This window comes from Echeneis naucrates, chromosome 2, assembly GCF_900963305.1.
Source record: "Echeneis naucrates chromosome 2, fEcheNa1.1, whole genome shotgun sequence".
Classification (NCBI taxonomy): Eukaryota; Metazoa; Chordata; class Actinopteri; order Carangiformes; family Echeneidae; genus Echeneis; species Echeneis naucrates.
In genome coordinates, this window is record NC_042512.1 from 15,315,664 (window position 1) to 15,341,255 (window position 25,592).

Below are 25,592 nucleotides of genomic sequence, written 5' to 3' on the forward strand. Positions count from 1 at the left end.
TGTGTTGCCATGTCAATCTAATCTGCCCAGGGCCTTCAGAATCAGTTGTGCTCACCCAGGGGGAAAAAAGGTTTTCATTTGGACTGTTTGGGGCTAAATTAAGTGTGGGAGTGGCAAAGAACACATTTAAAAAAAAAACAACGCATTTTTAAAAGGAAAATAAATTGAAATTTGATAACATATGCACTGCAGTGAACAACAAGACATTGTTGATGTCATGCATAAAACATTTAAACATGCAGAGAGGAAATCTCTGCACACATGAATACAGTTGGATTTTTTATGCCCACAATGGCTGACAGAGGAGGAGAAATTGACTCGGACATTCAAGGCGGGCATTTCCAGAAAAGCTAGACATTGTGAGGAGAGGTCGGCCAAACCCCAGGCTAGCTAGCTGTCCTGCTCCAGATGATTTAGTGTAGAGGTTTCGAATTCACTGGGTAAATAGTATTCACCCTCAAGATGCAAAATGCCTCTCTCTGTGATGTCACGCCTTGTTCTCTTGAGTTTTTGTTTCCTATTAATGGTTTCTATAACATAGTGGTGGTATTAAGAGGTGGATTAAGTCAGGTTAGTCCCCACTGAAGGACCGGTTATTGAATGCACAGACCGCCACAGTGCATTTCAGACCTTCACTCAACTATATCTGGAGACAAACTGATGACCAACTGCATGCGGTATGATCAGCCAGACACAGACAAGATACTGCACACACATTATCATACCCTGCAACTATTCACACCTTCCCATCGCTCAGAAGCTGAAGACCTCCAGCATGACCAGCAGAAGGTCAGTGCATCAGTGGGAGGCCCCATAAAGGATGTAAACAAGAAAGACTGACATGAGAAGGTCATGCAGAGAGAAATCTTAGGAGGCTGATATGAAATGTAGGAAAACAACATGTTAGCAAACCAGAGTCGAATGTAATTCGATTGATCCTGTTAGGTCAAAATGTTTGCAGTTGCAGGGGGATTTTCTGTGGAGGAGAGAGTTTTCAGCAAAAGTTTGAAAGGTCAGGGAAAGATTTATCACAGATTTTTAATCACGCTTTTCTTTAAATTGAATAAATTCAGCTTGATTTATATCGTGCCTCATAATATGTAGAATCTATAGGCACGTCACAGAATGAAGGCAGGTTACATGAACACACACTTTCACTCACCTCAGATATCACATACCTACACACAATGTCAGTCACTCACAGATTTTTCTACCCCTTCCTAAAACAGACCGTTACCAGGATGCACGTTGTTACTGTCGGTCTGTGTGACCTTTGGAGAATCGTGATAGCGAGACACATTGACGCTGGTGCACCCGTAATTCCAACAGCCAAGGCAGACCACAACGTGGTACGCCTGGCAGAGATGAATTCTCACAGAGATCCCCAAATGGGATTTTCTATTTCAACTGGGCCTGTTTTGGGACTACACCTACAAAACAAGGCACTGATGTAGGTCCATTATTCATGGAGATTATGCAAACAATGAAGGCATGAGTCTGGAGCTATCTGACTGAAATTAACTGCAGAGGCTTGTTATATTCCCCTGGGGATCTATTGCAAAGTCAGGAGTAGAAGGTGCTTGTGGTGTTTTATTACTTGTGGCTACTGACAAACAAAATTCAGCAGAGACATGTAAGTTAGATATTCAAGACTGTATTGCATTTCATATTATTTTTTTGGGGAAAATCCAATGTAGAAAGTCAGAGATGGGGAGTTGCAAGTTTATTATTTAGGGTATAAATATTTACTTTCAGCTTTCAAATATTGCAGTGTGATAAACTGTGTTTCTACTTCACTTAACTATGTTTTAAACAGCACACTATGGATATATCAAAGGTGGGCAACCCTCACAAAATGGAAAGTTGTGAATTCAACTGTTCACAATATATTTTGATACATCAAATGAGAACAGCTCATCGTAAAAGATCAGATATTCTTTAGTTACGTGAAGGACACCGTGAAACAGACTTGCTGTTCCTTGTCAGGGCACACATCATCAAATGCAGCCCTCTTCTCTTTGGAAATGCAAATTGCAGTCAGCATCTGATAATATGGAATCCATTATTAAAACCAAAGGATGTTGACAGCGCAGAACGTCTGAATGAAATTAATTAGCATGACTTCAGAACAGCATCAGAACAAATAGCTTCCTCCTTATTCAGCCTCACAGTTTTTGCACGGAGGTCCTTATCTCCTCACAAATATATTTGACACTCAGCCACACATTTTTTTTCACTTCTGTACAAAAACCATATGAGATATACGGTATTTTTACCACTTCACTGTCTTTAATGGTAGCTTGATTGAAACCTTTAACACAAACTGAGACAGGAATATTGTTTTTTCCTGAAAGCATCAGACTACAAATTAGAAAGATATGTAGCTTGGTGACAGTAGGTTCCCCAGGAATCAACATTTTTGAATTAGTAATCAAAATTAGTCATTCATTGTTCTCCTCTCAAACTTCCTTCAATTACCAGACATCAGGTCACCTGGAGAATGGAATGCAAGATAAAAATAAGACATAAAAAGCTGGGAAGATGGCTACCAATATTTTCTTGTTCATTCTCGAGCTGAGTCAGTTGAATAGAAGTGATTGCGCCATTTAAGTCTCTTTTGGACAACAAACTTTCACATTTAGTTTTTTTTCGGAGAATGTTAACGTTTAATAAAAATTGCAGATAGTGTTTTACCTGAAAAACATGCTTGACATAACTTGATATGTGCAGTATCTCAAATCAGTGTTTTTGAACTGGTGCATTCTACATCTGTTTGCATGGAAAATTACATATTAAAATGACTTTGCAGTCGCACTTATTCAGAAATAAACTGGATAACGAGGACTTCCACTTTGAATCATTGTTTGGAATTGAGTGCCCTTACATGTTGGTAGTTTTACAGAAAGATTTGGGTCTTTCTTTCGGCAGTGATGATAAACTTCTTTTATTTTACCATAAATATCCTGTTCTTACTCATACTTGTACATATGGACTCGGTCAACTAGAATCCAGTGAGCTCTAAAAAAACTGTCCTTATGCAATATGTTATATTATGCAATGCAGTGAAGGGGATCAAGCTCGAACACAGATCACTGACTAATGTATTTCTTCAGGCAAAACTGATGCACCATTGTTGGTATAAATATTAATAAGTTAGATGTTTATTTCTCAAAGAAAATGTGTGGCTGGTGTACGTTTTCAGTCTTGCACAGAAGAAGAAAAAAGACAAACGAGGAGTGTTCACGTGGCTTCATCTCGTGGTGGCTCTGGTGATACTTTGTCGTCATGAAGCATATTTAGATAATCAGTTTTATTCTCAGATCCCTCTCATCTGCACCGCCACAACCCTCCTCCTGAAAATAAACACATTTTGCAGAGAATGTTTTGCATTTGCTTCGTCCTGCAGGCAGGCTCTCAGTGATGCTCCTTGTGTGTGATGGGCAGGAATAAGGGTAAACACAGCCATTCAGCCACCGCTCAGGGGTAATGATGAACTTATGTCTCATTCCAAATAAAACAAAAAAAACTGTGTAGCACCTTGGGATATAAGTGAGATTTTCAGGACTGGTCTGGTGTGTGAGTGTGTGCGCGTGTGTGAGGTCAGGTGTTTGTGTAGAGTTAATTTCATTAGCATGCTTTTGTCCTGTTCATTTGTAAGAATCAACCAGGAAAACCTTTGGAAGAAACAAAAAGAAATGTTTTGGATACCTATCCGTTTACTCGAAGTCTGCTTGTGAGGAAGAAAATGATAAATGATCCAAACTCTTGGCTGTGCTTCAGCGAGCATCTGGTCTGAGGTGCTACTGTATCAACACCTGCATTTCTCAGTCGCAGCCTTAGTGTTGATTTATCTGACTGTAGTGTGCTGCAGCAGAGTGCAATTTGAGCAGCTTATTTATATATTAGCAGTTCCCTTTTGCAATGTGCAGATGGATTTAAATCATGTCAAGACAGTGTCAAAATATGTGGATCATGGTGAGTTGTAAACGTTGCTTTCAGCTCATTAACACAATCATGAAAATGGTCTCAGAGCTTTGTCCCCCACTTTACATATCTGAGTATGAGGTCTAATGGCTTTAGCTCATATACTCATTGCCTGAACTTTTTTTGTATGTTTCATAACCACTAGTTTTTTTGCAGCACATGTAAATGGATGTAGCATTTAATCTTCAAGTATTTTAGATCTTTCCAAATGGTACAAAGTGAAAAAGTGTCATTTTGGGTTGATGAACACTGCAGTTCCTCTAAAGGCCGCAAGGGTCAGGCTGCAAAAGAGACTCAATCTCCATAGATTTCCCAATCAAAACGTCCAGATTTACAGCAGAGAGCCTGGTATAAAATAAGCTGAGGTCTCTTTAGTTATTCTCCTCCGTCATGACGACTGTGTTGGGTTGCAAGTTCATACTGGATGGCAAAATTTAACTGAGGCTGGCAGTTATGGATGCTTAATAATGTGCACCTTATTAACACTAAAATGCTGTTAATGCTGTTCCAGCACGCTGATTAGAAAATGATGGTTAGCAGATGCCTTTAGGAAGTTGAGCCAATATTAGTTTTGCTCTCCATTCTGCTGTAATAAAATAAAATACAAGATTGAAGCCAAACCTAGAAGTCAAATGAACAGATGTGATTTGTTTTTAGTTCTTGACTTTAACACATGAAACGCGCTTCTTCTAGATTCTCCAACAAGCAAAGTGCTCTTAAACTTATTTTGATTCCACTGGCTCTTTTCTGCTTTAAAAGGTGTTTATTTATTTTTTTTTTTTTTTTCCTTTTTTTCCCATGCTTTAGAAATAGCCGATCAAACACAAATAGCTCATAATTAATTTATATGCCAATAAAAGAGTTTGACTTCAAACTGTAGACTTCTGGGTGCATTGATTCTTGGGAAAAAGTAAGCAGAGGAAGAGGATGAGGAAGCGTAAAGGATATGCTGGAGCAGGAAGAAGACAGACAGGAGCATTTAGTCATAATGTAGTGATTGCTATTTTAACTTATCATAATCAGCTGACTCAGAATTATATTCAAACTATGAATTATATGATGAATTATATTCATCAACAGCCATGTTAACTCAAAACAGGGTGTAATTAGATTCTCCCATAATGCTCTCTTAGCAGAAGAGGCAACAAACAGCAACCTTCTGCAATGCAATCAGATAACTTTCTCTTAGGAATTTTTAACCTCACTTTCCCACCACCTACATCACTCATATCAATGAAGGTAAAGCATGAAACACACACTGACAGCAGGAACATACGCACACTCATTTGGGAGCCCACGCATGGAACTAAAAGGCACTTTAAAGTGACATTTGGCATCTTGAAAGAGCACAGTTTCTCCACTCTGCTGTGTAAGACAAAAACATCTTTTTCTGAATCATGCCAACGCACACGTAGTCCTGCTGAGGTGACTGCGCTTGGGGAAGGCATTTTCTGTCTTCTGTGGTTCTGGATTGGTGGAAATTAAGGCAATGTTTATTGTGAATGGCTCCAAGTGAAAGTAAAATCCCATAAATGAGCTCTGTATTTTCTACATCAAGCAACAGGTCTCATATTCAGAAATATTATAAAACATCTTGATTAAAGGCCCCTTTCAACACAGCCCCTGTGTGCATCATCTTTGGTTTTAGGTGTTTGGGGTATTATTGCATAAAAACACAGACCTTTACCCATCTTCAGTTTCCTCATCATTGTGTCCTGAATTGATTGAAGCTCTTAGTGATGTTGAAGTGATTACAGTGTCTGGCATCTTGAGGCAGAACGATTAAGAGACCATCTGTGCTTTGTTTGGCTCCTTCAGAGCTGGCCCCACTTGTCAAAAGGCTTCTCGCTTTGCATGTATGTATGTATGTTTATTGAATCGTAGTATATGCCAAAATGAGACGTGAAGTAATCAGTGTCATCCTGAATCAACCCCCTCCTGCGACCAGTACATTCTGCATAAACATGGACGCAACCTACTTTATCTGTTTTTGCATTCATTGTGAAGAGCCAGACCTCATTAACTTCCAGTGGATATTAAGATTATGTCGTAGATGACTTACAAAGCAAGCGCTACTTACACAAGATATGACACTATCACTACACAAATATAATTGCCGAACAATACTCAACTAAAAATGTTGACAGTCAACTTCACCTTTGCCTTTTTTTTATTTTCTCTCTCTGGCGCATGAGTTAGATTTTGTAAAATGCAAAAGTGCGCTTAATTGATAAGATCTCCAGGAATAGCTACGAAAGCAAAGTACAATAACTTCTTCATCAGCTTTGTGTCAGTTTTACAGCATTTAGAATTAAAAACGAAATGTAAATCCCCTCCACCACCATCCCTGATGTGTCGACTGAATGTAAAATTTAGTGACAGCACAGGAGTTGCACCTATAAGCTGACTCTGACACTTTGTGAAGCTGCACATGACTAGCTGTGAGATTCTTCTGCTTTTATCAAAGTGCCAGATTAGTGGGAACATGAAAAATGTATGTTTGCGTTGGGAGGATAATGATTTTCATTCATCAATTACGCAATTTGTCACAGTTTGATTTTTATTCTGGGGCTTTAGAAAGCACCAAAGCTGACAACTTTGATATGTGCATTAACATTAACATATGTTGTGGATATATGTGCAACATGGAAAAAATAAGAGACAGGAGACATTTTTAAAACATTGGCTTAATGTTTCATAAGAAAATAAATTGCTATGGATGCAGCTTACTGCTGAGTCCCTGTTATTCAGTAATATTAGAGCCTTATCAATGTACAGGGTTGATCTGTAATTCTGTTATTATGGCACAAACACAAAAGAACCTCCTGTGATTCCTTGGATAACAGAAGGTTAAATCTGAACCACCAATAGCAAAAGCGTCTCCACCCTGGAATCAAACTGACTCTTAAGCACGACTCAGCTAAGTAACCCGTAACAGATTTACAGACATTATCAACACAGCACAAAGCAAAAATCAGCAGCCAATGTTGGACAGAAATAAAAGAAAAAGCAGAGGGAGGGAAACAAAATGATCCTTTTTAAGTCTAAGAGTCTCCTCTGAAGAGGAACTGAGCCTTTGATGTGTGTTGCCTTCGTGTGTGCACGTGAGTGCATTTACACGTGAGTGTGTATTGTTCATGTGTATTTGTGTTAGTGTTTGTTTGTGTTCTTTGTAAGTAAGTGTCCTCAACACAAAAATAGCCTCCTCTGTCTTTTCAGAGTGTAGGAGAGGTCATGATGTCCTTCAATATCTCTGAAGTCAATTATTCAGCGTGCCCGTCCACTGTTGCACCAACTTTTTTCATACAGACGACATCTAAGTGCACAAATACGCAGGTTGGGCCGTTTTGTGGGGAAACCAAAAAAATCGCAGGGGATAAATAAAGCAAACTAAATACCAGACCACCATCATGGGTCCAGAGTGCACCGATTCCCTTCTCCTGTTTTCAGAGATATTCACAGCTACCAGTTTTTCGGCTGCTTTGCCTTCAGAACGCAGACAGTCTTTAGGTTGTGTTTTAAAGCATCATTAAAGAAGCGTTCGAGCAGAAACACACCTGGTTTATCGACCTTAATCACATAAGTAGCGCTGCAGGATAGAGTGCAAAAATTAGATCCAGGAAACGAACTGAGAGGAGTTTAAGATGAAAAGTGAAACATGATAGAATAATTTCATAAGCAGTTGCTTTGGGCTCAGGCCAAGGAAGTGATGGAGGGATTACCTTTACAGTCACATTCAACTGGAACTGTAGTCCATGTTTGCTTTAATAGTAATAGTCTGGATTTTTTTTTTTTTTTTTAAATAATCAAGGCAAAATTCAGTCATTGTCCAATGGAGCCATTCTCCAAATGTAAGGTTGCCCTCTAGGTGCAATACTCCACAATTGGTCTGTAACAGTCAGCCCAACATTGCCATAGAAAAATGCTCTCATGCTGCTTTTGTTCCAGCCCCGAAGACAGACGCAAAAGAGACTGTCATAATAATTACAGTGTTGATTACTCACTCACCGTTCGGAAAAAAACTGTAAACAAAATAAAAATGAGCCATGAATAGACCGCCTGCCACCAGAGTGAATCAAAAGCATGGCTTTGTTGATTACGCTCTTCCTCTCTTGCTCTGTGTTTCGGGTCAGTAAAGACATCTTGAAAACGTAGGAGCTGACTAATAGATGCAGACCAAGGGCTGCACTAGATTGAGGCTGCGCCAATGAGAATAATAATCTGTCCTCTCCATCTTTGACTAACTGTCTCTTCTCTTTGTCTTTCTCTTTTATTTCATTATGGAATGAATAATGTGTCTATTATCGATATGCCAGGGACTCAAGTATCTAATTTGCTTGGGTAGTCTTAGAAGTGGACAACCTTGAGGTGGAACCCGGATGAGGAAGAATTTGTGGAAGTAATAAATAAAAAAGGATTTATATCTTCACCGGCTTAGCCGAAGCCTCCACCAGCAGCACAAAATCAGAGCAGGGAAATAAATAGATGAATAAAAGGAAACTCAAGAAGCAAATGTGATCAAAGAGGAGGGAAAAGAAGCAGAAAACAGTCTCTGGAATCACTCACACAGAACTTGTCCTTCAGTGGGATTATCAGCCTAAACAATAAAAGGACACCATGGAAAGCTGTTCACACTCACACAAATGCATCTTCTCACAGAGTGTGCAAGCACAGACTGTAAAATCATACAGTCTAGACACACACACACACACACAAATGAGCAACTTTGAAACGCATCTGTATTGAATTGTATCTGTCAAACAGGGGCATCTCTCAGTTTGGAATGACATCTCTTCAAAGATTATTGATGTAAACACATCACACATGAACTTCTGTAGATGGCTGCCTGTGTTTGGCTCAGCTCAGAGAGACAGACAGGCTGGAGAAGACAGAAACTCGTGACAGACTGAAGCATTTCTGGCTTTTGTCTTGGGGAATTTGACAACTAACAGACCCGGTTGTGCCCTTTATTCATTCATTAGTCATTCATTAGTGAAAGCTAATATGAACTGCCACCAGTGATGGCTGTCCTTTTAACAAGTCGCTACCTGACAGTCACTCTTTCCAGGGATTTGTGAATCTGTCCATTCACCCACAAATGTGTTTGAACTCACTCACAGTAATTTTCACTCATGTGTTACAAAATGCTCCCACTTCGGCCAAAGTAAAGATCTGCATCTGCATCCCACGGAGCAAAACAGGAAATTCCCTCTTTATAAAGTAGCTTTAGGTTCTATTTAAAGACCGTGAGAGTCTGAAATTAATGGGCAACATTCAAAAATAGCTTCTCAAACAAGCTGTGAGGACTTAAAGGCTAGTTTAGAGCCTCTTTTTGATTTGACCTGATTGGGAAGTAAAGAAAGACTGACTCTCCAGTTTATAAAATAAAATAAAATCTGTATCTGAATGTATTTAAGTAAACCATATGCATTTCATGGGCTTTGGTGATATTGACTAACCCTTCAAACTGTCACATCAGCCTGTTGCATTCCTCTATAATAAATCTATAGGATGCATTTAGCTGAGGGTTTGGCTGGCCACATATAGAGTCCACTGTTCCCGTACTGATCCTGATGTACTTTGAATGTTGACTTCCATAGCCAGCCATGTCACCTCTGAGCAGGGGGCCCGGGCACATCTTTACGTCATTACACATTTCATTTGCTGCCGAGATAGAACAAGTTAAGATCTACATAGTGGTATGATGACGGATCAAGCCTGCAGCGATGTCTAGTACCTATATAAGAAGATGTAGTATGAACGTGTGAACATGAGAGGAAGCTGAACTGAGACACAGCTTTCATGGCCACAAATAGCAGGCTGACACTCCACATCGGTGAAAATGATCTGCTTTGACACTTGAAGCAGATGTGAGCAGTGGAGAGCTTTCACCGATATGTAAGGGCTGTATTTCCCTCTGGCTGCTCTGGTGAAATGACTTGCCTTTTTTAAAAAGTAGCAAACATCACTCAAACAGGTGGAAAACAGGCAATTTTGTTGAATTTATTCTTTAAAGATTGGGAGGGACCATAGCCTGTGTTAAATGTTGAAAAGGGGTTAGAATTAGGACGAAAAACTCTGAATTTTCAATATATAAGTTTCCCTCATGTCCATCAGGACTTAGTAGGATATTATAGCTTTACAGTAGTTGGAAAAATATGTATTGTGTTGTATATTCAATGAATAGTTAATCACAATGCTAAAAAATGATTGGGAAAATAACTTAAATAAAACTATAGGAATAAAACACATTTTAAGGAAAATGTCTCTTTATTCAGGAGGATGTTAATCTTCATATCATCTCTGGGTTTGATGATATCTACTGGAAGCCATAACTTCTACTCTGTTTGATGCCACCAGTGTATGTGAGGAACAGAGTAGGTGGTCCTAATAATCTGTGTGGTTCATAAATTCTGGTTAGCACAATAGTCGAGCAGCAATTTCAAGATGCCGCCCACTCACTGGTCCAAACAAAGACGATGAGAGCGTAGTGTTGATGTCAGAGTGTGTTCATCTTTGTCAGCTAATTTACAGGCTGCGTTATCTGACTCTCCCAGCACCAGCTATAAAAGCCTGGCACTTTTGCTTGACTTTAACACAGCTAATGCTGTTTAATCAGTCAACCATTCATCACAGTAAGTCCTAAATTACTATCAGCTTCATTTGGCATTGCATCATCCCAGCTAGTGCCCATTACCATCGGTGCAAATGAAGAAAGATAATGTGTTTTGTTCAAAGGCAGATGAGAATCGTCCTGGAGTTTGACTTTGTTGCAGCACTGCAAATGCTTTGAGTGTGTGTGTGAGAGAGAGAGAGTCTGAGATCAATATGGATCATGAATCTAATACGCCCGGAGGATTTGACCTCGTTTTGTAATGTGTAATTCCCACACACACACGCTCCAAGTTCAGAGAGCGTGAACCTGCTAAATGGAGGTCTCAGGACACATGATGGATTGGATTCAGATGAGGGGAAGAGTCCAGTGCAGTGTGAATTTGGAGCTTTAAAAGAAGGAAGCCAGGTCAAGACATGCCAAGCCACGCTGAACAAATCACTTGTTTTCTCTTGGAAAGCTAACGTTTTCACAGAGAAATGTACAAATAAGAGAGGAAACACGGCAAGAGAGATAAATGAGTTGTGATTTTGGTGTAATTCCAGTGCAGTCAACCCCTGGGGGGGCTGGAGGATCACCATCCACTGACCAGCACTCATTGTCCTTGACAGGGTGAAGCCAATCAGCACTTACAGGGAATGTCGCAGCGCGACGTTGTTCACTGCAACAAAGTTTTTGCTCCCTCAGCGCGCCGAGCCCGGCCATGCCCCACTGACCCACAACAGTTTTCAATTCAAAACAACTCCAATACTCCTGATTAAGTGTGAATTCGTCCCATTTTTCTGGAAGCTGCGCTGACTTCCTGAGCAGAAATGTAGAATGTCAAGTAAAGAAAAAGACAAGAATAATATAATGTATATAACCAGTGTCAGTTATAAATAGAAACAAGGACCTCCTGAAAAATTTCCTCTCTGCCGGCTGTTTCAAAAGACGCTGGATTTAGAAATGAAACGTGTAACAGTCTCCTGATTTTAGCGCATGCTATTTCAAGAGTTGTGCTTAGCTCCTGATTGGTGCATAAAAATCAGTGAGATCGTCTGTGTCCATTCCAGCCCCACCCTGTCAGCCGTCCACTATCTATGCAGTTTATCCAGACATGGGTGTGTCACGTTCTCACAGGGTGAGGAACACCCAGGATAGATCAGCAAGAACTCCTTTTACACACAGTATCAAAGCACATGACTGCCACGCTCAAGTCCTGCAGATTTGATTTGTGCTTAAAATTAAGTTCTATCATCTCACTTTTAAAAAGTTGAGATTACTAATATGTAGTGATTTGGACAGAATATCTTGTTGTTGTGACGACCCACCATTCCTCTGCTGAGTACAGCGGGACATCGTCAGACCTTAGATTACCATGTGCTGCCCATTCAGATCAAATCAAAGATGTGTAACAATTAAGCAAAGTGGCACATTACTTTTCAGTGCAAGCTTCCACTCTGCGGTTTTATTTTGTAATAAAGTATTTTATTGGTTTTATCGCTAACCTTTCCGGTGATTGATGTTGTGAGAGAGCACCCATGTAATAAGTATCCTGCGGGAAGGAAGACATCATGGTGAAATAGGCCACCATCAGTGTTATCAAGAGCCTCCTAATAATTGAACCGAATCACCCTACAGCGGCCTCAGCTGCAATAATGACCACTTTGCTATATATTATTCCTCTATTATATAAATCACAACTTTCAGGAGATTATAATGGACAGCAAAGATATTGTGCATCTTGCTGATGTCAGAACTTTATCGACATATTGACTCGTCTGACAGAATTCAGCATGTTGTCATTTATGTTCTGCTAAAATCAAACTCTGTGGTCAAGCTTCTTCGGCAAAAGCCTGCAGAAATCTCAGCAGATGAGCACTGTAAGGAGCCACTAAGGGAAAAAGGGGCCCCAGATAGCAACCCTAAACCCACATAAACCACTCATTAAGGCCCAATTCAGTGCACTGGCGCTTTCCAATGCCTCCCTAAATGGAGATGATGTGTACTTGTAGCCTGAAAAGCTTCAAGCACACAGCCACTGTCCTCTGTTAGAAGATGTTTTTGTGCATAGATTCTTGCTTGTCCGTCAGACTTGAAACTCATTTTCATGACATATCATTATTGGCCTTCACAGCTGAGTACATCAGGACAGGACAGCCCTTCATTCACATGCGCCTACAAGTAAATATTACCACTTGTTCCTGCGTTATTGAGTTATTGTGCTGCTCTTGGCTTTACTATTTGCTGATCGCTCTCTTTACAGTGTGTGAGAGCACGCACACTTTGCTTTGACTGTGATGTGCATCTAAAATCAAAGATAAACATAGAAGAAGGAGCAGGGAGATTGAGCCGTCAGATGGAGAGCTGCTGTGGCAGTCGATTATTGACCGACTCCATCACTGTTTGGGTACAGATATTCCCGACAAAGCAGCTCAACAACTGTTTGCTGCTGCCACAGTTCGGGGGCCTGTGGCATTAAACCACATTTGTTGTTACCATGGTAACTGGGGATCTTGCCACATCAATCGGGATACTTTATTTATTTATTTTTTTTGTGTGACAAAGGCCAGCATTTGGCACTTGTGTGGTCACTGATTAGAATATCGCAATTGCGTAGAAATATTTAATTTTATCCTTGATGAAAAGTGAAAAACTACTAGCATGACAATGTACTTAAATATAAATGTAAAAGTAAATGTACTAATTTCTACAAATATATATTTAATAAATTGCTGGATTCCAATTAATGATACAATTATGTCACTTAAATGTTGCAGTTAGGTTAGTTTGAGGTTCATACATAATGCCTGTCCAATTAAAGGTAAATGATAAAAACATAAATATTGAAAAATAAAAGTAGTGGAAGATAAGTATTTGTGTATGAGCAAAAAATTAGTCCAAGGCTGTTCCAAGTTCCTGAAACTGTACTTAAGTGCAGCACTTATGTAAATGTTCTTTGTTGTGTTTCCCTGTCGGTTGCAGCCATCTACAGTTGCTACAAACTTCTCAATATTTACGGAAGTGGTTCTGTCTCTCCTGTTGGCTCCCAAACATCAAGACTGAAAAAATAGCCTTAAATTCAAATGCACCATTTGGCATCCCAAATTGAATTTATCTGATTGCACGTTTAGACAAACTACGCAGCAAGAATGACTCCATAGTGATTTAAGACAACTGTGTTTAGTTGCATTTATTTAATTATGTGGACATCACATTAAAATTCTTACTTGTGGTGACAGACTAACTATTAATGTTTGAAAAATATAAGTTGGGATAGGAATGCACAACACTGAACACCATGCAGAGGAGTGAATCAGCACAGCTCATTGGTTCATGCCATAAATGAGTGTTTTGGTTTTTTATTTTTTTTGTATAATTCTGGATGGATGCACTTTATCTTAAATAATGTACATTGGTGGTGCCTGTGCTGAACATAGAAAAAGGCTAAATTACTTTTTTATCCAGAAGGATTAAATGTTGCCTGGCAGCTGTCGTAATTCAGCCTCTCTTAGTCTAGCTTTATTAAAACTGGCAAAGTAATACATTTATGTTTTCAAGTAGAATGTCCGAGCACAGAAATAAATATCGGATCTGCTCACACCGAGAGCTCCTGAACAGAATCACTCCATTCTTAATAATGAAAGGCTGCATTTATTGTATGTCTTGCACCCCACTCAGGGCCAAAAAACCGACTGCTGCTTGCTCCCAGAACTGGCTGAAATGTAGCTTTTCATCTGCATTCAGTCATTTTCAGCTTTTCATATAATTTTATAGCATCTGATTGGCCCTTCTATAACAAAATAGACATTTATGTGTTGGTCTATTTCCAAAACCATTTTTGCCTCCTAGTTAGACTTTGTTCTGGGAATTTTCATGCTGGTGCAACAATTCAGATACCAAAGAAATCCTGTGAATGGTCTTCTCTCCACAGAGACAAGTTGCTTTCCAAGCAGAATTTCTGTGGCTCATATTTTTTTATTTCTTTTAACTCATTCATCTGCTTAATCCGAGCTGATCCATAGGACATGCACAAATTACCTGTTATTTTTATAATCCGTTGTGGAAAATGGCAGCACTCATGTATGATGATGTGAACTTGAGACAATGGACAAAACGTGTGTGAGTGAGTGTGTGACAGGGGTAGAACAGCCGGTGAGAGAAAATGTTTTAACTCACCATATCGATGGATGACACAGGCCCGATGCTGTTGACATATATGCCCACATCGATGACTGTTGGTTTCACTGTAAGAGCCAGAAGGAAGACGAGTGAGTGATGGCAGCTGCATATATTGAAGGGGGGGGTACATGTGAGATTTATACATGCAATCTTTCTGTTTTATTTTTCATTTGTCTGTGTTCTCATCCTGCAGTTGTGTAACTGGGGCTGCAGTGTGTCCATGACGGGAAATCAAATCAGTAATCTATTTTAAAACAATGACTCTCATCATTCACAATGGGACCTCGACAAACAAAATGAATCTATTTCCTTTCCAATGAAGGCAGAGCTAGCCATCCATCCTTCTCTGTTCAAAGCACAAAAGCTCCATCGTACTTCCTGGAGCAGTTACTGTGTTACCATGGCAATTAATAGCATTTCCAGTCAGTATTCAGGAGCTTGGCTAATTTTATTTGGCAACAACATTTGAGTTAGTTCTAAGAAGCAAATCTAGATGTGGTGAATTAGATATATGGAATAGTAGCAGCCCTGAAGGATCCAGCGAGGCTTTTTTTTTTTTTTTTTTTAGGGTTTGTTTGCTTTCATAGAAAAAAAAATAAAGACTAATTGTGCCTGACACCACTAAATGTGTGGATGCTTGTAGGATGAAGCAGAGAATGTTTGCTGTTTGTGAACAAACATTTCATCAAAAATTAATGTCATGAGTTTCATGCGTTATTCTGGCAGCATGTGTTTTGTGAAGTTTGTGTTTAACGTTGTTATGGTGATCTGGTTTTTCACAGAAAGAAAAACCCTGATAAACATTTGTCTCGTTGAATATGCATATCCTCTGCAAATGAACTGAAACGCCTTCGCTTTCACCTCCACACGATGTCCAGTTGTGACAGCTTTTACCGTTAGAACTGGTCTCAGTGGTGCAAGTGTTAACATGCAAATACATTAAACATATGCACATGGAGGCATTGTGCATATTTGCATACAAATATTATCATTTAGCTTCAAGCACTGTCTCAGTACAGACTCACAGCGCTGCCAGCTTGGCTGCAGCCTCTGAGGGCATGTTCATATGAAAGCAGCAGAGCAAACCTATTGTTCTGACCTCTCTGCATTGGTAAGCACAGTATTTACCACTCCTGAACTCCTCTGTCTAAAAATGTAGACATTTTTATGACAGTATTACTGTTGCTGACAGTAAATCACCCCATTTCAGAGACACATGCAGTGTCCGAAGTTAAGTTAAGTTAGTCTTAATCGTCACATCCCCACCCCCTGACATAAAGCTATCCCTCCAAACACTCTAAGAGACGTTTGGAAGAATGCTTGACAACCTAAAACTGTAAAGCAACAAAATACTCTCTTGTGAACTTTTATTCCATGGATGCTTTATATTTGTAAAAGTGTCCCAGAGCCTGAAAACATCATCGCAGAGTATAATGTATGTGGGTGAAATGCTAATGCATGTGCAGTGGGACAAGGAGGAAAAGATAAAAGTGAATAGCAAGCAAAGGTCAGTGTGTTTCATGATATCATTCAATCCAATTAAAAATATTTCCCAAGCACCAGTTCTCTCTAATTACAGGATACTACAACACACACACACACACACACACACAAACGCAATATTTCTCCCTTTTGAATGGAATTGAATACAACACCTGTGCAGCCTTTTTCAGACAGTAGTGAAAATGCAGTTTGAGCTGTTTTGGTTACAGCACACACAAGGTCAAGCACAGAGTGTGTGTGAGAGCTCTTGTGCGTCAAGCCCTGTTTGATGGTGCAATAGTTGGTCTACATTGTTTGACAGGATTGTGATCAGCATATCAGATGTGTCCAGAATCTGCTGCGTGGCTTGAAAAAGATGTTGGGTGTATTGAGGAAAGCAAAACACTATTGATTGCACTTTTGTGTGCCAAAGGTTAGACGCTCTGTAAAATGTTGTGTGTTGAAAAAATGTCAGTGGGAAGTGGAGTCTTTCTGAAGGAAGAAGTTGACTCAAGGCTGTGCTATGCACAGATTCTATAGTTCTTGGAGCCATGCACAGCACTAATGTGAATTATTAAAGTCAGGGGAGGTCTATCTTATTTCCTGTTTTATCTGCACTGCATAATTAACCCTTTACAGCTTCCATCATGCCACATTAGATACCTGCTGCACTGGAGCGCCACAGATCACAAACTTCAAAGTCCAAAACAATTATTGTCATTATCCTAATTGTTCACAGCAGGACTCCAGCACTGTCCTGCCTTCAGGTTTACACCCTTTCTTGGAGGAAAGGTGCCTGTCGTTGCATGCTAGACCCCCAACCAGTGTGTTTGCAATCCAACAAGAGGAGTCTTGTTTTCCAGAGCAGCTTCCAGCTGTATGTCAGGACCAGGATGAATAAGATACAGATTGATGTTGGGAAAGAAAAAATGCTTAAAGTAAATCATTCAAGCAAAAATGGATGTTAATAAAAGGGTGAAAATAGAAGAAAGAATGCTGTTACTGCTTAACATATTGACTTTAATTTGAAGCTATTACTATTTATTTGGATGACTCCAGACAACAGCACCGACAGTTTGCGTGTAATCTAATAATGTCGCTGGCACATGTCGAGGAATGAGCAACTTAATGAATCCATGACCCATATTAGACTCGTTCCAATTGGTCTTTATGGTTCACTGGTTTTGAAGGTTATATTGTTAAATAATCGTCATTTTCACAGTCATGTGATTTCCACTGTGCAGAGTAAATGTAAATAACACGGTTCACGTGTGCAGATCTGCTTGTTATGTCCTCTGGGTGCCTGCTGTGTTGGGTGACTAAAGCATACAGTCTGCTGGGAGGCATTGATTCAGTTCTAACAGTATGTTCTGCTCCACAAATTGGACAATGAGGAACATTAATGCAGTTGTGCCATTGAACGTGTGACATATTTATCATGTTAGCATTTAAGTGTAATGAGAGCTGTGTGTAGACTGAGCTTAGAGCATCCGAGCACGGCTGTATCATGTGTCGCTGGCCTGAGGAAGACTTTTACAGCTGCATGCTTTTTTGTTACAAAGTAGATGATTTATTTCAATTTGATTCAATTTTATTTGATTCGAGATGATACATGTATCTTTTGGGGGCGAGAATAAGAAAATAATCTGCACTGCCGATGGCAGCGTGATGATAGAAAGGAAATGCTGTCCCAAACTGGACATTGGACTGTCAATAGCAGATGCTTCAACGAAATACAGATGTCCACTTTAATGATCCGATTGAGCACAGATGAGACAGAAGCTGAAAGTCAACTCGCTAATTCATCAGCACAGTTTGTGTTGACAGGACATCAGCCTGATATATGCAGACAGCTGCTAGCCGGAGTTAGCCTCCCAGCAGGGACAGACTAAGTAAAGTGGGATCCATACACTGTTCAGTCCACTCCACGGCTTCACACGTTGTAGTGACAGATAATCACGCTAACAGAGCTCACAGCAGCGTGGGGCCGTGTTTCAGACTATGGGATCTGTGTACTCACTCCAAAACAGCCAGACTCCACTAACCATCTCCAAATCACAACAGCCCAGCAGGCAGCAGTGGGTCCATATCGACTACTAATTGTTCACTGTAGGACTGCAGGACTGTCCTGACTTAAAGTTTACATTATTTTTACTCAAGATACGTTTCAAATGAATCCAATTACGCATTTCTTCTCCAGTCACCGTGTTGGTTGAAGTCCTTTAATGAACTTGTTAGAATGAGCAAGTTGTCCTCCCCTACAAACCCACAAACACTAATTGCTCAACTCAATCAATTGAAATAATGACCAAATAGGGGGCCTTGTGCCTGGAGCATCGTCCGTGGGGAAATCTAACAATGACAAGACAATGCAATGTACAAATAGAGATACATATGCTGCAGTCATTGTTCATTCAGGGTGGCAGGGCACCAGGAATCCCCAGGATACACTGCCTGTTGCAACAGTAGACAGTAATAAACAATATGGCCGATGTAGATGCGTCCAGCTCATCTGCATTTCTTTGGGCGATGTGTCAGAAACACCTGGGGGAAACCTCTGCAGCACAGAGTACTACTGTCCTGCTTGTGGGACCCATTAACGGTGAAAACGGAAGAACACTGCAGAAATGGAAGCATGGGGTGGGCGGCTGATATGGTACAGCTAGGCAGCTCTGCAGTGTTAGGGAACTGGGACAACAGGAAGGGAATCGTCCTTAATTTACACCATGGTGGATAAAACAACACTGTGCATCACTACAAGATACACAGACATTAGCAGATGTCTTGAACAGAACAAGGCAGATAGGAACAGCTAGAATCCAGCTGTACTGCCCCTCCTCCGAGCTCTTATTTATTCCTGCCTTGGAAGTGCAGATCAGGGTTTGAATAAACACGATCATCACAATGGCTGAGTCAACCTGACACATGTCCAAATAGCACATGGCAGATTCATGTGTGATAGTGCATAGTAACGATGACACAGCTATGATAGAAAATATTCGGGACATATTTTTCCTTCCTGTGTCTCATTGATTTCTTTTTGCTCTTTCATCTCTCAGAGCTGAAAAGAAATCAACTTCTAACAAGCATGGAAAGACACTAAACATCTACCTATTTAGCTATCTGCTAACCCAATTTTCCACTTCTAACATACAGACTGGGATCCACAGATGAATTCCTCTTCCTCCTTGCATTGCTCATCATCCTCCTCCTCATTTTGCTTTTCAGAAAAGCATAACAGGCCCCATCTGTATTACCAAATTACCCTGTGGACTTGGCTCGTATGCCTGCCTGGCGTGGCTGGCATGACAAATGCAGTCTATGCACATGAACACGCAGACGCACTTATCTCAGGTGACCAAGCAGTACCACACTGGGAGTGGCGCAGGCCTCAGTGGGCTGTCAAATACTGGCCCAGGGGTTAACCGCACATCTTAAGTCTCACTTTGAAAACAAAGGTGCTCACATTCTGCAGTACATCTAAGCTGTTTGCTTGAAGTGATTCCGACAGAAAAACTGTTTTCAAAACTGCTTACAATGGTATTATGACCAGACAACAAACCACCATAACCATAAACTAACTTTCCTTGGAACAAACACGCCCAGTTCCTTTGGATCAGCCCGGGGGATCCAGCCTTGGGACTTTCACCTCCTTTTAGTCACAGTTATGGGTTGTATGGTTGAAGTCGGTCACAGTTCCAGAAGAATTACTATAATCCATCCCGCGGCAACCCACATCTAAAAGATACTAAAGGTAAAAACAAGCTTCACCTGTTTATCGTGCATCAATTCCATTATAAGGAGAAAACAGCTGGTGACATATTCATTCATATGTACAAACGGCAGGATGAAATAGAGAAATTGTGTTAATATGCTTGTTGTGTACCAGACTGAACTCAGGGATTTCATGGAGTCTCAACCGTTTGCCTGACAAATATCAAAAGATCCCAGAACAACAGTTTTCTCGAGGAACTATGAACTTTTCCCTGTTTCCAGTCTTTATGCCAAGCTGAATTAGCTTTATATCAAGCTTACAGACATAACTATTTTATCATATTGCAAATTTAACCCTCTGAAAGATGCAAATCATTGTTAGATAATAATTTCTTAAAGAAATAATATAATCCGTAGGCAAAACTGTTGGAATCACTGTTCACTTGAGAAAGCTGCAGAGAGGCAATAGTTCAGTTACGACGACCAGCAGGACTCCCTCAAACATGGACCAGATCCCTCTCCTGCCTCCCACCAATATTCTCTGCCAGTTCTGTCAGCATAAGTCAAACTTTATCTCAGACTGCCAAGATCCTAATTTGTATATTTTCAACTTTAGGTGCAACATTGAAACCAAATCTTCTCAATGCACTGTTCGCCCTCTTCAGTGCTGTAGGTCTGTAGTTGGCAGTTATTATACACACTTCGTCACAACACAATCGTGTAAATATGAGCTGAAAACAGGAATATTTGTGTCACCCCTCCAGTGTCAGCCCCCTAGTGGCAATCTTAAGTAGGCCAAGCACCCCTTTTTGAGGACTCTGAAAACTCCCTGTTGGCAGGGAGTGGATGGATTGGTTGAAGCGTGTCAGCATAAGTGCAAACTTGGCAGTGAGTCAGTAACCTTTCTGTGTCAGTCCAACAAAGAAAACAGTACTCGCTGAAGTGTCCAGGAAATTATAGATGCTTCCAAAGATCCAAAACACAGTTTGTTATTTTATTTACATCTAATTTGACTTTAACGTGAAGTTGACTTTACCTGTGTGCTGTAGTGTATGTGTCTGCACAAACGCCACTTGGGAAGAAATCTCTCTTTGCTATCTGTTCCATCACTTCTCAGCCACCATTGCAGTGAACCACAGACTGGCAAAACAACAATTTCCCAATGCGTGCGCACACACACATGCATGTACACACACATATAAATTGATTACAGAGAAATGTGAAAACTGTTGAGAGGCCAAGTTTTAATGATTCCATAAATTTGTTAGTTAAACATTTATTTACTTAACATTTGAATAAAATGTCATGGCACAGCAGTAAAAAAAACTGCTGCTCTTATTTTTCCATTCAGACAAACAATACATTTGCAAACTTAATAATGGCATTTAGATCCCCCACTATTTAATAATGTCTGTGTGTGTGGACACATTATTTTATGTAATTGCATATCTCAACAGGTAAGGACAGACATTTGCTTCATATGTTATTATCAGAATGAAAGTGAATGTTAATGTGGAAATACAAAAAGAGGTTTAACAATGACAAAACTGTGTGATTGATATTTTGTTCACCTTAAGTGTCTGATTGTGATGAAAATAATGAATAATTGCACCAGAATTTATGTGTTAGAGAAAAGGAGAGTATTTCACATTGCAAGGAATATGGGGTTTGTCTAATGTGTTTTGGGAAGAAGAAATTAAATTAAAAAGCAAAAGCTCTGACTTTTGACACATTCCCCATCATATCCTGAGGTCAAGATAACAGCTATAAACATCAGTTAAGCTCTGTCTGGCACCGCACAACAAATGTGGTGTACCTGGCAGAGTATTGAACCTGTGAAGGAGACTAGAGGCTCTTTTTTCAGCCCATATCCTCCAAGTTCACATTAGGAAAAATCTGCTTTGTGGGAAATCATTCTCCCTCCTCGCACTGTAACCATGGAAACAGACAACAATCACCCGGTTTCGGCTGGATTCTGTCGTTCAACTCCTGAGATTGTGCCACCAACTTAAGGACTGAAGTCATCTGATGCGTAGGATGTTTGCATGATTCAATCGCAGTGAGTATTCAAGTGCCAGTGCTTTCTGAGTACATTATCCAACCATTTCCTAATGATGTATTTCTATTTGTTTGCATCACCCCAAAATTTAATGCAGACTGTTATAAATTTGAAAGCCTACTTAAGCTGTGACAATCCATCTTGCTTGTCCAAGAAAGCATAAACCTCATTATAAGATTAAGAGCACAGACATTACAGTGACTGGCCGTTCATCAGCATTAAAACTTGTGAGTGAAGTCAATGAATGTAAACAAATATTATTACTAATGTTTTTCTTCTCTCTCATTTTCACTTGTCTTCCATCTAACAACAAAAAATCAAGTTCTTTAGTTCATCCCACTGGGATTTAACTCAACCAATGAGGCTATATCTGCCTCCAAGAAATGTTTAAATAACTAAAACTGCACACTGCATATGGCAAACAGCAGCCATCTGGCTCTGCAAAGCAGGAAAAAGTACCGACTAAAATAATTTGCAAATGCTATTTGACCCACATCTGTAAAATTCAGCAGCTTCTCACTCCAAGGACGAGCTGCATCGAGCCATCTGCACCACTGAGAGCAACTGCAGCTGTCTCACCTGACAACTGAGAAAGTGCCAAACACAGGTGAACTTTACTGCCCACCTAAAAATGTATCATTGACAGGCTCACCAGCTGTAGAAAGAGAGTTAACTACACTATAGTGTAACATTTCTAAAGTTGTGTGTATTTCTGAAAACAGCCGATGTACTGCCGGGTTGGATAGATGTGATGTTACAGATCAGAAATCAGAGACTGGGCTTTTGATCCAGGGGCTTTACTGTCTGTGCCTTAACCTGCGCAGTAAATTACTTGGAGACTAAAGCATCATGACACTGAGTTAGCTCACTGCTGTGGATCACTTCATCCACAGACACTTTTCTTTGTAAGAAAGTGAAAAATCTCCTCTTCCTGAAATGTTGACCCCAGCCAGCTATAGTATTCAGTGGAAACAGAAAACTCTCGTCAACTGTTGCTTATTTCCAAACCTGGCAGATCCAGAGCAACATTTACAATCATGTGTCTGCCCTCAAGGCCAATGTTAGTCCAATATTCACTCTGTTTGAACTCTCCTTTCGTTCCCTGTTAAGGGAAAATATCTTTGTCAGGGAATTTTGAGCTCATTCACTGGCTATAAAACTTTCACCTACAGCTTGAAATGGTTCAGTACAACAAACTGCACAGTGTTCATTTTTAATACAAAAAAAAAAAGATACTGTGTTCTCTTTAAGTAGAAGCACAGTAATGACTCTTTGCCTTTTCATTACATTGATCCTCTTTTTTTGAACGATGCTCAATAAGCAGCCAGTTGCAGCTGCACTGAGCTCCTGGCTGTGGAGACTGTCTATGTATCTGTGAGAACTTAAAGCAGAATATTACAGCTGCATGTTTGGTTGGCAAGTTTTCTCAGTAATTTATATGGAACTATGCAGCTTCACTGTGTGACCGTCCAGAGTGTCTTTTATTACACAAAAATGTTATAGAAACACACGTCTTGTTCATTTCACTAGACAGAGATAAATGATAATATCAGATAAAAGAAAATCTCATATAGTCCTTTCATGAATTCATTGTCATATAAGTCTTAATGAAAACACTTTCCCATCAGACAGATATTGACCTGCTGCGTAGGTGTATTTATAATGCTTGTGTGTTTGTGGTTTCAGCATGTAGGTGTGTGGGGGACTGAGCAAGCACAAACTGTACTGGACCAGATTGTATTCAGCTCCCTGAATCGAATATAATATATTTGGGAGAGCAAAGTAATTCTCTTCCCTCAGTGGTTCAATGGGAAGTAGGCAACAGGAAGGGTCTCACCACTTATGAATTCATGAATTCATGAGTTCATTCATTCATTCATCTTCTACTGCTTATCTGTTTTTGTGTCACCAGGGGTGCTGGAGCCAATCCCAGCTCACATTGGGTCCCTGTGGACAGGTCAGCAGTCCAGACCTACAGACAATTTAGAGTCACAGATTGACCTAAACATGATGTGTTTGGACAGCGGGAGGAAACCCATGCAAGCACGGGGAGAGCATGCAAATTCTGCACAAAAAGGCCCCAGGCCCAGGACCCGTGACCTTCTTGTTGCGGGGCGACAGCTCTAATCATGATGCTGACGTGCCGCCCTGCTTATGAATAGCCACCAGTAAATCAGACAGCTCACACCCCGAATCACCAAGCAAATCAGGAAGGGGGCCGGGGCTCATTAAGCACAACTACACACATTTATGCACATGATGAGGAGCATGTCTCATAAATTATCACTTAATTAAATTTACTTTACTGAAATACTAATGAAATAATCACAACAGCTGCCATTTGTAACTGATCACTGATAATTTATTGTACTAAATAGTTGGTGAACAGATTGCATTGAAAGTTAATGTGTGTCACTGAAGCCACTACATTAGCTACATTAAAAATTCACTTTTAAGACTCTTAGTTCACACACTCTTCAGGTTTAGGGTGCAAATAAATGTAGATGGAGGTGAGAGAGTAAGGGGGAGTAAAGTGACTGGCTTTGTAAATTTTGCACAGGCAACTCTGTCATTTTAACTGAAGGAAGCAAAAAGCAGACTCCCGTCACAGCTGGAAACAATCTTGAGATTTAATTAGACCTGGTGTCCATCAGGTAAACAATGAATTATGCATTGCTTTTCTCCCCTGACTGACTGATACCAACCAGCTAAAGTGAGTAGGAGGGTTTTTAACTTTAGACTTTCACAAAAGTTGCCATGAGTGAGGCTTCATGTCAGCCATGTCAAGGTGCCAAACATGCAGGTAATGCCTCCATTTTGTTTGTTTCTTTGTATTTTGATGCTTATGACACAAATGTTGGAAGATGTAAGATTCAAAAAACAAAGTTGTTTTATTTCAGCAGCAATTTAACATGACATTGTTTGTCTACAAAAATTGTGCAAACAAGACCTGCAGTTTATCTGCTTGATTTGCTTTTATTTTGCTGTTCTAAAATTTCCTGTAGTCCAGTATCATCAGACAGATGACAAATACTATAGAGGCTTTACATAAAAAAAATGTCTCCCTCTTTCTCCACTCAGTGACCAAGCTCAACTGGAAATACAAACCACAAGTGCAAGTGCAAGCCCGCCCCCCTTTTCAAAGTCAATCCACCTCTTCCAAATTCCTGGCTAACCACCGCTTCTTTGGCTGCAGGGGACGTTGGCAACGCAGATGGAAATCGATTAAATGGTTAGAGCTCACAGGGATGGGAAATGTGTCAGCTACTATCCAGACCCAGGTTGGTCTTATTACTACCTAATGCACTTCACTTTGGTATCGGTCGCCCTTCCCTTTAAAGCTCTGTATGATTGCTTGGCCATTCTATTGTGGTTTTTCATTAACTGGGAATGCAGCAGGAACAAAAGGGCAGCTTTTACTGAACCTACACCTAACACCTCTCTTTGGGGTTGATTCAAAGATTTTAGCTTGGATTACATTTAATAAAAAACAGCACAGGAAACTGCATTAATTTGAAAATATTTCTGTCAGCATGCTTGTGCACACTTGGCAGATAGTTCCATATTTGTGAGCAATAA

At 40.1% G+C, this 25,592-nt stretch overlaps 1 protein-coding gene across 1 annotated transcript in view; it reads right to left on the reverse strand.

Moving 5' to 3' along the window:
• The window catches only part of LOC115053604 (gamma-aminobutyric acid receptor subunit gamma-3-like), a 59,899-nt gene that overhangs the window by 25,777 nt on the left and 8,530 nt on the right, over positions 1-25,592 (reverse strand). The window contains exon 3 of the mRNA XM_029518437.1: positions 14,756-14,823. Within this exon, the coding sequence (XP_029374297.1) occupies positions 14,756-14,823 (68 nt within the window). The remainder of the gene's footprint in view (positions 1-14,755; positions 14,824-25,592) is intronic.